The 15,479-nt window shown below is 37.8% G+C and overlaps 1 protein-coding gene across 1 annotated transcript; it reads left to right on the top strand.

Annotated features, from left to right (window-relative positions):
• Nucleotides 1-366: 366 nt before the first annotated feature.
• Nucleotides 367-14,554, top strand: LOC128497171 (Y+L amino acid transporter 2-like). Its single transcript, XM_053467100.1, has 10 exons — nt 367-524; nt 1,246-1,739; nt 2,954-3,079; nt 3,961-4,105; nt 6,106-6,229; nt 8,531-8,634; nt 11,261-11,357; nt 12,090-12,239; nt 12,357-12,540; nt 14,419-14,554. Exons 2-10 carry the CDS (start codon nt 1,280-1,282, stop codon nt 14,496-14,498), a joined length of 1,470 nt encoding a protein of 489 aa, XP_053323075.1. The 5' UTR covers nt 367-524; nt 1,246-1,279; the 3' UTR covers nt 14,499-14,554.
• Nucleotides 14,555-15,479: the final 925 nt, after the last annotated feature.

Here is a 15,479-nt window from a genome sequence, read left to right as displayed (position 1 = left end):
TATGAATGATGCACTATAAAAAAACTCAAGATTGGCCCCAGGGGAGGTGGGCTACCAGGAAATTTCCCAGTGTTCTGGTAGGCCAGTCTGGCTCTACTAACCGTTTGTGTGCACATAAATCTCATACACTTTTACTTTTGGTATCTCATATCACATTTATTGGGTTACAAGTTAAGCCATCTTGGTGCAAAGAGCATTTGCCACATAAACCATTTATAAGCTGCTGCCGTTGACCAAATAATTTAGCACTTTAACCTCTACTTTCATTTTTTTCTTAATTTAGGATATAGTGGAATAGTACAGCGTACATAGCAAATGTGCAGGGCGACCATACTCATTGAGTTTGTATTTTGCAACGCTTAACAAATAGGACAAAGGTTGATCATGCAGGATGCACGTGGGGTTGTGGACACAGAACCATCTCTAATATAATTGCGGTCATTGCAATTTTATTTTCATCAATGTGTTCCTCTGCGTAAAAGGAAGCAGCATCCATAGACATAGCAAAGGCATATCCTGGAGCAGTAAGTATTATTGACATTGAAACGTCTCACTTCTTGCAGATGTGTAGTCATTGTTTACTTGTTTAGTAGTTAAGTGAAATTTTGTTATATGTTCGATTATCCTTAGTTTATGTGTTTATGTGTATAACAGTTAATAAAAAGGTCTAAAGGATAAATTAAAATCACTTTATTGGCCAACATTTTAATTTAAATGTAGAAGATATGAAGATAATAACAGCTTAATATGGATTGATACAAATGTATCAATCCATATTTTTATAAAATGATGATCAATGGGCATCCTTACTTTAAGTTGTACGTAGGCTGCTTGTGCAAGCATGTCAATGTACATGGACAATGCTTGGATCACTCATCTGCATGTTCCTCAGTATACTCTTGACATGTCTTCTTGTGTGCTTGTCATCTTAACAAAACATGGGTGAATAGGGAATATGGTCACCATATGTTGTGTAAATCCGAGTGAGAAAGACCTTATAGGAATCCCTTTAGACCCATAATCCACAAAGCAAATGGGCAATCTGCCCACAGCTGTTATATATAATATTTATTAATATTATTATCATTATTATTATTATCTTTTAGTTATATAGCAGCAACAATTTAAGCATTGCATATAGTCAAAGGGTCTGACAAAACTAGATACATTCTATAAAGAGGGCCTTGCTCTCAAGCTTATAATCAATATATCAATGTGTCATTTTATACCATTCATTGTTTTCAGGTCTTCTCTTTATTGCTCTAAATAAAAAGGAAGGATGTTCAAAAGAAAAACGAAAGACAATATGGATGACGCCTCAAGTAACACTGTGGAGCTTAAAAAGGAAATCTCCCTTCTGCATGGTGTGAGCTTGGTGGTAGGAAACACCATTGGTGCCGGAATATTTGTGTCACCAAAAGGAGTCCTCATGTACAGTGGTTCATATGGATTATCTCTCATTATATGGGTTGTAGGTGGAATATTTTCAGTAATCGGAGCTCTCTGTTATGCTGAACTAGGGACAACCATCACTAAATCAGGTGCCAGCTACATCTATATAATGGAATCATTTGGAGGATTTTTAGCTTTCTTAAACCTATGGACCAACATGTTAATTATCTATCCTGCAAGTCAGGCTATATTGGCTGTTACATTTGCCAACTACTTAGTTGAACCGTTTTTCCCTACCTGTCATCTGCCGCAGACAGCCGTGTACCTGCTTGCAGTGATATGTGTGGGTGAGTATCTTTTCTATGCTATAAATTAAACTATATTATATATCTGTCAAGTTGGCCTTTGCATTTTTTTTAAAATGAACTTGACAAGTTACCAATTCTAGGTATGCTATGGGAAAATATGTAGTAATATTAGAGTTTCTAAGCTGTGACACAACAAGGATTGTCACCAAGATTCAATCCAAAGTTGGGTTAACCATTGACTCCGATACCTAATGTCCAGTGGGGAAAGCAGGAGCAACATATATTTATCCCCTGCTCTCTTGCTGGCCATCTGTTAAATCACATCATGGAGTTGGCCCCAAAAGAGAAAAGAGCGGGCCCCAAAGGAGAAAGGATCAAAGGAAAAGGAAAACATACAGTAACATGCTTATACACACAGCAGAATACTTACACATACTAACATATGTACTTACACATACTGCAACATACTAACATATGTTCACACACAATAACATACTTATACACAGTAACATACTAACAAATACTACACACATAAACTAAAATACATACACACACCATAACGTACTTACACATAGTAATTGACTGACATACTTACACACTCATACTAATATATTACACACACACACACAGTAACATACTTATACAGGTTAACAAACTTACATACATATACTAAAATACACACACATGTACAGTAACATATTTACACAGACTTACATCATTACACACACATAGTAACATACTACCAGGAAGGGGTAGGGTGGTGCCAGAACTTCTGCTCCCTCAAGGTCACACGCTATGTCTGAGCTCTGGGAAATTACATCATATCCTGGCACTCAGACTTGCTTCGGCCTGAAGAACGTGGCCCGAAGCATCAGCCTAGCAGTACACCCTGGAGGGGTGAAGTTGGTGTTGGGGCTCACGGGGGCCTCCTTTACACCAGTGTTTGTACTACTGTGGGGTCATGTGATTCATGTTACGTGACTCCACTTGGTGCTTCAGTTTCCAGGCACCTGGGTGCTGTCCACCCACAACACCTGGCTCTGTGCAACCCTGCAGCCAAGTGACCTGTTGTTTGTGCCACATATTGAAAATGTACTTTGTGTACTGAACTGTAATATTGGTCTATTGAAAAACATATTTTATCTAATTCATGGAAATACAATCATTCTGCACTTTAACATACGAGTAAAACATTTAAATCCACTGCTTCACTGTAATATAACAGCATTGCTTTTAATATTTGCCAAATTCAGTTTTTCTGACAGCTGTGAATTGCGCAAAGGTAAAATGGGGAGCATCTCTGCAAGTGGCAGCGACGTTTGCCAAAGTGCTAGCGCTGGTCATTATCATTATTACTGGAGTTGTTAGACTGTGCCAAGGTAAATAATGACAACCAGATTAATGCATTCTTTGCTTGTAGCTTGTGTAAATGTTTTGTTATCATTCTTTGCTTGTAGCTTCTGTAAATGTTTTGTTATCATTCTTTGCTTGTAGCTTCTGTAGATGTTTTGTTACGCTACTCTTTCTTTTTAATAGACTTTTCTGCTGTCTCTTTTAAAATACCTGTGACCCAAGATCATGCGCACTCTAAATAACCCCGCAGAAAGATGCTTCATGCTTATGTCATCAACATTCCTGGAAACCTCCTGGCGTAGGCTACCTGGAGCGCTCCCTCCTCTGGGGGAGTGGCTTCATGAAGGGGCAGGGATAACTACACATAGGGGAGGGGATGACCCCAGACAGACGTTAGTGGTTGGAGGCTGGGATTGTCCCTGGCGAGATGATGACAAGGGTGATGGGAGTTGTAGCTCTTAAAAGTAGATGCACCAGAAGTGGAAAAAGACTGCCTTACTTGTGGGTGTGTGTATTTTCAATCTATATGTTTCTTTAGCATGATTATAGAATTCAACCCCTTCTTGTGAATGCCTACACTGTGTTATGTTGTGTGCTGTCGCCTGCATGAGCTCCGTCTACATGTACATACAACCATATTGACTGGGTACATCCTCCCACTGCGAAAAAAGGTGCAACAACTCTCAAAGGGTTAACGTATATAAACCCAAATTAAATACATATATATATAAATATATATATACGCTCAGCCTTTGAATATTTTGTATGTAAATATTTAGCCTTGATAAATGTTGCCGATCTGCAATATATATATATATATATATATATATATATAATCACACTAATTGGCTATTGTTCATAATGTATTTGACAAGGGTATTGTACTGAATAAATTATGCGCTTTCAGGTAATACACATAATTTGGAAAAGTCTTTTGAAGGCTCCAAGCTGAATTTGGGATCTTTGACGATGTCTTTCTATTCTGCTTTGTATTCTTTTTCTGGCTGGGATGCCTTAAATTATGTAACAGAAGAAATGAAAAACCCTAAAAGGTACAGTACCAATTTGTGCACTCAATTTTTTGTACAACATTTTTCCTAATAATATTGAATTTAATAAAACAATTATTCATTCAAGAAATATAGGTGTCTATAATAACAAAATAACATACATTTAACGCATCGTGTGGGAAAAACGCGGGATGGGTTCTCAAGTTATACAGCGATTACAACTAATAGCAAATTCATATAAACAGAAGCAGGATAAATATTCACAAAAAAACTAATTCTCCATCACCAAAAAGCTTTCCTGGAAATTTAGGGAAAACATTTGGTTTTGGTGAGTATATATAAAAGTTGGATACTAAAACAAGAACTAAGTTTATACAACAGTCCACACGAAAGAAGGAGACAGGACTAAACTAAATATGTCATCGTGACTATACAGGTTCAGGAGGGAAGAATATATCTTTGACAAAGAACATACCTCTGCAAGAAGTGATAGTATAGATTTAAAGACCACAGTATATTAAATAATAAAAATTAATAATAATTTTTATTATAATAATAATTAAAATTGGACCATTCAAATGTTTGTTTTCTTGCATTCACCAAGTGCTGCGGTGACAAATTAAAAAAACATAATATTGATCAGGTGACTTACTCTTGATCTAGTGAACTCTCACAGTACAAAGTTTAACCGCTTAACAAATTTACTTTGAACAAAATTGAGATACCGTAAATTTATACTCAATCCTTGCTCATCAGTGGACAGTGACATTTTGATTGCATCATAAAACACTTACCGTTTTAAAATTCCAAACGCTACTAGAATTTAAATAAGTGGATTATTTTTAATTATATTTGCTGTCATCTGATAAATGAGTTGTACAGTTTTGTAATCTGATTAAAAAGAAAGTTTTATTTATCGATTTATATGATGTGCTTTATCAAGTAGCGCTAGAACTCATCAAAGATTCTAGCAGATGGGTTGCGCAAACATGAACATGTTGGTTACGTACCAGAGTGCCTTAACAATTACTGAATTCCCCTTATGTGCCAATATAGTCAACTCAATATCTGTGCATTATACTTAGTACATGTTCAGTAACATGAAACAGAAAAGTCTCGTATAGAGTCATTAAGTACAGAAGTCCATCAATATTACAGCTTCTTGGGCAAGTCAGGGAACATCAAAGGATCTTCCCAACCAGCTCATGCACCCCACTGCCCACAAAAGCAGGACAGTTCGAAAGGACAGTGGGACAGTGCCCAAAGATTGGGACTGCCCTATGGAGAACGAGACAGATGGGAATTACGTGTTGCTGCAGCATCAGTGTAGCCTCCTATTACCCCCTAATACACTGAAAACATCCAGAAGCAAACCCCTCTTCTAATTCTGTGCCAGAATGCCTTAACATTTGTTAATCTTATTAACTAACTTTTTAATGTCAGTTTCAATGTTGATGTTAAGTTTTGCATTCCCTCTTGTAATAGCGCTTCAGAATCTACAGGCACTCTAAATAACATGTAATGTAGAATAAAATGTAAAAGTGCTATATCTTACAGCTTCCACGAGGTGGCGGTATTACATACAACATCAATAGCACACAAGTCAATCATTCCATATAGCAAAAAGATTCATGCTATAAAGTAGTTAAACATGTTATGGACAAAAATATTTACAAAAAAAGAAGCAAATTTAATGTAAATGTAAATATGTCTCATACTGATTAAAACTTGTATGTTCTGCAGCAACAAATACAAGGATATCAATCACTGCACTAAATCACTGCAGGGGTGTAAGTACCAGGGACACGGAAAAAAGTTACAAAGTTCTAACATAGTCAGAAAATCAGGGGCTTTAAGTTCCCCGTCTAACAGGGTCAGTGCTGCCATATTCTTGGAGCCATAAGCCTGCTTCAGCATTAAAATTGTCAAACAGGTTGAAGTCTCTAATAGCACTGAAAGTTGTTCAGATTGATTTAACATCCCTTCCAATGAGAGGTCACAGCTACATGCTGCTAAAGAGATGCATTCTTCTTCTTTTTCAGGAATCTTCCATTATCAATGGTCATTTCTATGCCTTTGGTAACAGTGATCTATGTCATGACCAACGTTGCATACTACACTGAATTAGATTTGAATACTATCATGGATAGCAGTGCTGTAGCTGTGGTAAGATTTTATTTGTACAATATTCTACATCATCCTATTTTTCATGGTACCTTTTGGTTCATGTGTCTTTGGTACTGGTATATGTGTGATATCATAATAATATGTAGGTAGGGGCTAGGGTGACCACATGTCCCACATCTGCTTGATTATAAGTCAACCCTGATTATAAAACGACCCCCCTAAATTTGAATATTAATTTAGGGAAAAAAAGAAAAAGCCTGAATATAGGACTACCCTATAACAAAAAAGTTTTATTAGTAAATATTCACGTGTATACTATTTTTCATAAAAACTATGATTAAGAAAAATGAGCTTTTTATTTTTATTTCCTTTTATTTGTCAACCTGCCCCCCAGATATGCATTATACCCCCTTATATGCCTATCTGCCTTCCTGATATGCCACTCTGCCCCAAATATGCCTTATACCCCCTATATGTCACTCTGCCCCCAGATATGCCTTTTAACCCCTATATGCCACTCTGCCCCCCAGAAATCCGGATCTTAGTCTTATAATCTTGTCTTATAATTGAGAAAATACAGTACTTAAAGGGAGTCATCGTGATAAAGGAAGTTAGTTTATTTAAAAGAAGAAATACTACCACAAGAGGGTATAGTCTTAAGATGCACGGAATAGCCTTACAGCAGAAGCGGTAGATGTTAATACAGTGAAGCGGTTTAACCAAGCATAGGATAGGCATAAGGCTAAGCTAAAAATAAGATACATTGGACAGATTGGATGGATGGGCCCAATGGTTCTTTTCTGCCGTCACTTTCTGTGTTTCTAACACCGATATTCACTGTGGTCTTTCAATCAGAACTCAAAAAAAGTTAACTCTATTTTGGAGCGTCTGCAAGGCGTTATACAGACGCTAAGTGAGACTCAGCAGGTTCTGAAGACCCTTTGAAATGTATATATAGGGATATATTTTTATACTTACTACAGCTCAGCAATTGAACTAAGATTAGAGTTTAGTAACAAGTGAGAATTGTCTAGTTTTTACCTGGTTACACAAAACCCTCAAACCATTAGACTGTAAAATGTATTCTGGAAAGCCATGCTATGTAACTATGCCTCTTTTCATAAAGTAGCTATTTTTCACGTGTTCATTGAACCTTACCGTCCCCAGTTCCAGAATATGGCCTTGTTTCAGCATTGTCCTTTCTCTGAAATACGATGCCCTCCGGTACTTCCATGAATCCTTTTATATATTTGAAAGCATCCATTGTAACCATCTCTCCCCTCTAATTTTTACATATGAATTTCTTTGCATCCTATCACAGAAAACCAGTAGCATGTAATTATTACTTGTCTTTTTGTGAGACCTGATCAGTTGACTTAGGTCAGCAGTGAGTTCAAACTAACAACTCTGAGTCAGACTTTTCCTTCAACACTTAAAGGTCCTGTCCCACTTAGACAAAACATTAAGCGAGCTCTCTAGGGCATTAAGCAAATAAACTTTAGCAGATCTGCCTCTTTCTTCTGCATGTCTAACAAAAAAATGCAGAAACTTTTTAGAATCTTTTCCAATTTTTATGGGAACCGACCTCTATGGCAACAAGCTTTCAGTGTTGCCTGTGATATGGAAAGGTGCAGGGAGTGGTGGGACTGTCCTTAGAAATGGGCAAGTACAGAAGTTGGTAGGATAGGACGCATGGTCACCCACCGCCTTTCCCAAATAGCTAGCTTCGCAAGGAGGCTTCTTGGGAGCTCAATTGATTGTTCAGCTTCTTGGGCCAGTCAGAGGATCTCCCCAAGTGGCCTATGAAGAATCAGGAAGGTGGGGCAGCTACCTGGGACATGAAATCCAGGACTCTTGGGATGTATGTAAATGATATATATGAACACTGATGCTTTGCTAGCATCCATGCGATTGCCTACTTCTTCATTGACTTAATTGAGATACTATGTATACTAACACTTCCAGGCAGCGAGGAGCAAGACGGAAATGAGACCGTAACTAAAGCAAAAGTACTCCAGTAACTATAGCAAAATGGACTCCAACATGCATTACAAAATAAACCGGATTGGGACCGGTATTAGTAGTTATGGGTTACACTATGAAAAGCAGAGCTCATTATTAGCAGCTCCACACATAGCAATCAAAAAAAGCAACCACACTAGCTTTATATACTAATTTTGCTAATGGGGAAGGTAGGAAAGTGATGTGGACATGGTGGTCCGGACAGGTCTTCCACTGGGTTTTTACTTGATTCTAAAATCCATTGTGGTCAATGTTTCCCCTTGGAATTAACGTATGAAGTACGACCATAACATTTATTTTTGTATTTTTGTTTTATAGACTTTTGCAGAAAAAGTTCTTGGATACATAAAGTGGTTTATCCCTATATCTGTAGCTATATCATGTTGTGGGGGACTGAATTCAGTTGTCATTTCTTCATCAAGGTAAATCTAATTTATCTATGTAACTGTAAGGCACATGATGAATATATAATTAATTTATTTGGTGCATGCAGTCTGCAATCATTAATCTCCTTTATTTACATCTTTATTTACTGTGAAACACAAGTTATTTCATTCCATATCTTGCCTTGGGATACATTTGAAAGCGACTATCAAGAATTTTGAGATTATATCCCACGCTATTGTTGCATTACAGATATTGCTTAACAGACAATTGGGTCATATGATAAATAAATGTTTATCTCAGTACTTATACATACTATATCATTAACATGGAACATTTGCCTAGGGTCCACTATCAATAAAAGCCTTTCAGAACTTCTGGAAAGATGCTGCTGGCAGTTGCCTGTTTTTATTTACTTTTTTTAATTAACGTGTGCCCTGCTTTGTTTGTCTTCTTTTTTTTTTGTTTAATTTGAGATGATAAAAAGGAAGGCCAATTATGAAATAATTTGTCTAGGGTTAACCGGTGTACATTCAACCTACCTGAGAAACATAAAGGTGTCTTTTACTAATCCCTAACCTCAACACCAGTGCCAAGTAGGGCCATCATCCTGGGGGGAAAGAGAATACACCTGTTTGGGGCTCAGCCTTAGAGGGTCTACTCAGCCTCATGCTGTTATACTCCCTTTACATCCATACCATGAATACTGATGGGAGCCAAGGGCAGCCTCATTAATAATTGTGGCCCTTTTGAAAGTACAAAGTGCATTTTGGGACACATTTTGTGGTATGGGCCATGACAGAGGTAGTAAATTGATACAGGACCCAAATAATTCTGATGGTAGCCCCAGTGCCAAGGGTGGAAGTGCTCAATTAATTCACCATGTGTTTCCATGAGTTTAATCCATACTAATCTTTTAATGGGGACGTAACACAGCAGGACAACTAGCAAGTCACTTGTGCCACCAAAGCTGCTGTCTTTGTGAGGATTATGGAGAAGCAAAGGAGAGGTGGCAAAGAACATACCTAGGAACTCTCCAGAAGAAGCATTGTCTCCCCATATCTCCGGATCACTCTCCACCCAATTCCCCTCCTAATCCCATACAATTCTCTGCTGTTTGAGATTAGCTCGGCCCTTTGTATGCCCAACCTTGCTCACCCCAGAAGAGAGAAGATAGCCTAAACTCTGAAATCTCCTGGTATGGCAAAGAACCTTTTTGGGCTGGCCTTTGAAACCTCTTACTGAATGATCCGTGATAAACGTATTCATCTCATTGGTATTTTCAGCCCAAATTGGCTGTTAGAGAATAAACAGCATTAGGATCGTTTTTTTGGCTTAGTAGCGTCCGACGAGAAAAGCCTTAGACCAAGCATTCTGTGTCTATCATCTTCCTTTGATTATATGATGAGTATTACTAAATGTTAAAGAAGAACTACAAGCTTGGTGGTATTTCTAATGCAACTAGAGGTTGTGAATATGTTCTCTTTCAATACCCAGGACCCAGTTACAAACAGCAAGTCAAACAAATATGATTTAACACCCCTGTTCCTTTAAAATGTTATTACTTGTTGAAAGGATAATTTTCATTGTTACATAAGATTGTTTTAACAAAAATGTGAGTGATGACCTTGCCCTAGAATTGTATTAGCATTTCCTGCAGGCATTCTGTCAATTGTCAAAATGCATTTATTAAAGGCAACATGCTTTAATCTGCATTAATTAATTAATCATTGGACTGTGTGAGTGTAGATTAAAAAAAACTGTACATATTAAGGTCCACTAATGTTTCCAGATTAATTTGATTCATAATTCATGACCTTAGTATTCTTTATAGACTTTGCAGAATTTTTTTAGGCTGGCTGCATATCCCATTCGTTTGTTTCATTGCCACATAGTTGCTTTGGGAAAAAAAGTCCATGATGTTCAACTCTTTTAGGATTTTCCTTTTCCTGTTGATCCACATGAAGACAAACAAAACTCCCCACAAGCTATGTGTTCCAAAAAAAGTTGGAAAAACATTCTTGTCTACTGTGCACACCACAATCCAGACCAGTCTAAGTTCCTCAAGCATGGCCAGTCTGGCTTGTACTGTCCCACATGTAGAGGCAGAGCTCAATGGGGCAGAGTAACACAATGTTATGTGACCCGGTGGTAGAAATGCAGACAGACTCGGGCTTTAAATGTTAATTATTTGGGGGGCACTCAGCTTTACGTGGCTGCAAATCAGTTAGTTATAGTGGGAATCCAAAGTGACTGTTACTTCCTAGTGCATGTAAAGAGACGTTTTTTTGACCCATCAACAATTAATGCATATTAAAGTCTTGCTAAATCACTAGAGTTCCGTAACTGCAGCACATCATCCTCTCCAATGTCCGCATTTCACATCAATCAAATTCAGCAGGAGAGCATTCTGCACATGCGTATTGTTAGATCCCCAGGAAATCTCATATGAGCCAACACTGGAGCTGGCTGGCAGTGAGTATCCTATACATTTCCGAAATGCGTTCCATTAAACCCTCTAGGCATTTACCTACAAAGATGTTGGTTATAAGGTAACATTCAGCTACCATATACCTTTCTTTATCTCTGTTTCAAAAAAAGTCTTCATATGCCAATGTTTAGTAACGTGAATAAATGTACACACTTCCTTTTTTCCTATTCCAGGTTGTTTTTTGTAGCCTCACGAGAAGGACAGCTGCCAGACTTTCTATGCATGATCCATATATCTAGATTCACTCCTATTCCTGCTCTACTGTTCAATGTAAGCAATAACAAAAGCTAGAGTTTGCAGGTATGTTTGCAGGAGAGTTGCAGTCTCAACCCGCCATTCTTCATTATACATAAAGAAGGGCCAACCATGAGAAGCTGGCTCTGCATAATGCATAGTTGGTTATGTGAAAAGACTTGATAAATCTTACTGATTTAGCTGCGTATAATACAGACCCAACTGAACTCCTCTTGCAGGAGAAGTTATCTGGGGTTGGCAAATTGAAGCCAACTGTCCTGCAAACCACAAAAACTCTAGTGAACTTTAGTGAATAAGCCACTTAGTGTAAACTGAACATCCCATACATCAACACAAACCAAAAGGTATATGGGCTTTCAAAATAACAATACACAAATCCTTCTTTTTATTATAGTTAAATGTGTCATTTGCTGAGTATATAGTGAATAAGAAAAAATGATAATACAGTTACATGGCAGCATTCCAGACATAATGGTTTGTACTTATTAGATGTTGCGTACATGCTCTTAACACCGCCATGTATGAAACTGTTTAAAGTAAATTGTGCCGTCTTTTGAAAGGTGTTATGTATCTGTAATTTTCTAAGATTACGTGTTATTTTAATCCATTATTTCTAAGTAGGGAATTGTTCATCATGAAGAATAAAATAATACCCTTTAGAGTATTAGCTCATAGGCAATGTGAAAACATAAGTGTTATTGTGCTTTTGTATGTCACTAACATAGCCAACTTTTTGTTATGGTACAGGGACTAATGGCACTAATATTCCTGTGCGTGGAAGACGTGTTTCAGCTTATAGATTACTTCAGCTTCAGCTACTGGTTGTTTATTGGTTTGTCAGTTGGCAGCCAAATATACTTAAGGATCAAACGACCAGACATCCCCAGACCTGTAAAGGTAAACCACTCAACCTTTATTGTATGTCATGCTAATGATAGTCCATTCATGTTAATTGCAAACATTTTATTAAATTCTGCTTTCTACACTTAAAATAATTTTTATGTTTCATTGTAGCTGAGCCTCTTTTTTCCCGTCGTGTACTGCCTTTGTAGCCTGTGTCTGGTCATCGTTCCTCTCTACAGTGATCCAATTGATTCCTTGGTTGGCATTGCAGTAGTGCTCTCTGGGGCACCTGTATATTACATTTGCCTTTATCTCCCCCCTGAAAAACAACCATCTTTTGTAAGAAAATGTCTCGGTAAGAATTTTGTGTATAAGATCACTGTTTTACATGTCTAAGCATTGTCTGCTTCTAACGGTTATTTCTTCTAACTGTATATTTATTTGGCATTCCATTTCTGGATTGGCATCCACAAAAATGAACTGTACTAATGCTTGTGTTTGTATAGACAAGGGTATAACATGGTTCTTATGAATTGTATCATATACAGATGTCTTCATGGAAACCATAAATTGACATTATTAATAAAGAACTTTAATAGATTCATTAGTATTGAAACAGGAACTCCAGTTATGAAGTACCACCAAGAGAAATGTCACTTTGGCAGCCGAATAAAAATGGTCAATTTAGCTCTAGACTCCATAACCTTCATAACCTGATCACTCATCCTGAAACCCTACTCTAGAGTTAATAAGTAAATAATATATTCCGTGAGCTCAACTGTATAGATATCATCCTCCTGCTTACACATGAAAATTGTGTCTCAGTCTTCATGCTCGGTGCCAGATTTGAAGTCTGACAAATACAGAACTGCCATTAAGTAGCTTAAGAATAGGTAGCTAGGTAGTGTCAGTGTTGGGTGCAATTAAAACAGTACAACGTTGTTTCGAGAAGAGTAAAATAGGAGGAGCGTGTGAAAAGGCGAAATTAAATAGAGACAACATTATGGGATTAGAGATGGTTGAGAGGGGCATAATCTCCCAGGAGCTGAACCAGGGCCATACCAGAACCTGCCTTATTTTACTGAGCCCACAATATGTGGACTCCAGAGACACGGGTCTCGTAAGCAGTCCCGGTTAAGAAAGCTTGGGGTTGTTGCTTCCTCTACCACTGAGTGGTGACTTTAGATATATATACATATATGCACAATAAGCTTCTGCTGCAGGAAGAGCTTGGTGACCATGTATAATGTTGAGTTAAATAAGTGAGATTTCTGCAATGTCTCCTCACTGTGTAAAGTATTAATTATGCAGGCCCAGCTGAGCCCTTCTTATTAGAGAAATTTCTCAGTGTTGCCCCTTCGTACTAAATAGTAAAGTGAGGGAGTGGAAAGCACACCTTTCCTAACAACTCTCTCTGTAATAAATGGACCCTTTTATACGAGTCCCCCAACTGCTGTCTCCATTTTACCTTCTATTCATGTGGTATGTATTTAAACTCCCAATCCCTAGTCTGTCATTCCCTTGCTTATACGACTCCCAATCTGTCCTAAAATCTTTGACTCTTTGTTAGCCAGGTATTTCATCCAACTAAAGGCAATCTTCTCTGCTACCAAAACAATTATAATAATTTTCTTCTCCAAACATGTAAATGAGCACCCCGCTCGACACATTTTCTACGGAACTGTCCAGATCACTACAGCTAGAAAATATTGCATTTGGAATAATGCTGCCTCTACTGTTCCACAAATTTTAAAAGTACAAAAGTGAACGAGAAGTTTCCTGAAATGTCACATAAGTCATGACATCATCAGCAGGCATGTGACGTGCACATTTTTCAGAAAGAGCTAATTTTGTTTCCTAGCTCTTGAGATTCATCTCTGATGACACGGGGCAAGGTATCGCTAGTAGCTTTGAAATGTTTGTATTAATATATTTCAAGTACTTGGGGGTCACTTTGCTAGACGCACAAAGTAAAAAGCAACAGTAAAGAAGATGGGATCAATTGTATGCTGAATATATAATAAAACTACTGAAAGCTTTTTATGACTGTTGATTAAAGCTAGTCGCATGAGAGATCTGCCATAAAAAACAAGTCATTTGGAAGATATTTATAGGACACCATCAAAACAGTTAAATATAGTATTTTATGAAAATGTTTACAGGTGTGTCATTTGACTGTGTTTATGTTCATGAATTTTGTGTTTATTGTTTTCTTTACATCTTTTTTCTGCAGCATTCATCTCACTGTACACCCAGAAGATTTTTATGTGTTGCGCTGTACAGTCAACAGAAGAAGAGATGAAGTTAAAATAGCAAGCTGTTAGAAATTGTTTATTGTCATATTTAACATTAAAAGCCTTTCTGCACAACATGCAGTTTATTTTTTTTAAAAAAATTTGCATTTTAAAATAATACAATTTCAAAGAAATGGTCTGTTCTATTATACCCTCAAAACCCGGGAAAAGCTGCATTAAGTATGCGTTAATGTGTAATGCTTTGACAGGATATGCAAGCTTCATCCAGGGCCCTAGGCAATGGAATAGGTTGTCTTGTTGTTAATTCCTTTATAACTCTCCCAGTTCTATATAGGATGTACTATACAAGTATTGAAAAGATTAGTATGAATCCAGATGTGTTGTATTTCATTTCCTCTTCCTGTCTTGCTGCCATTCCATTGAACGTTAGATTCAGGGCTGGTGCAAGGATTTTTGCCAGCCTAGGCAAAACATAATTTTGCCGCCCCCTGGCTCCACCCCCACAACCCCTCCCATTCTGCCACACCCACATATACCCCACCTCTTTTAATGCTTGTTACTTAGCCTATAGGTGGTGCCGGCCCTGCCCATATGGTCCTCCGAACTGGCTGACTCTCTCCCACTCCTCCCCATAGTGTACATAGCAGACAGTGCAGGCTGCAACCGCGAGCCGCGGTCATTCAGTAAGCGCGGCTCGCGGCTGCAGCCTGCACTGTCTGCGCAGCTGACTGCCTCCCATCAAGTGACAGCGAAAGTTCAAAGGTTTTGACATTTGTTTACATTTGTTTATCAGAGATTTGTACGAATGCACAGTGTAGGCAAAATTTGTTAAAATTAAAGTTTGTAGGTATCCAAATGCACAAATCTACTGGCCGCAATATGTAAAATGTAGGATATGTCAGTAATCAATGTCCTTCTGCGAGTTTCTACATCCCACATACTGCTCGGTAATGCTAGACATGTGTTGGTCAGTAATATAAAAAGTTTACAGTTTGTGCCCTGCATAAAATTGCTCTTGAGGTCCTTAACAGACACTGTA

The sequence above is a fragment of the Spea bombifrons genome, chromosome 5, assembly GCF_027358695.1.
Source record: "Spea bombifrons isolate aSpeBom1 chromosome 5, aSpeBom1.2.pri, whole genome shotgun sequence".
Taxonomy (NCBI): domain Eukaryota; kingdom Metazoa; phylum Chordata; class Amphibia; order Anura; family Pelobatidae; genus Spea; species Spea bombifrons.
This window is presented reverse-complemented; position numbering and strand designations above follow the sequence as displayed.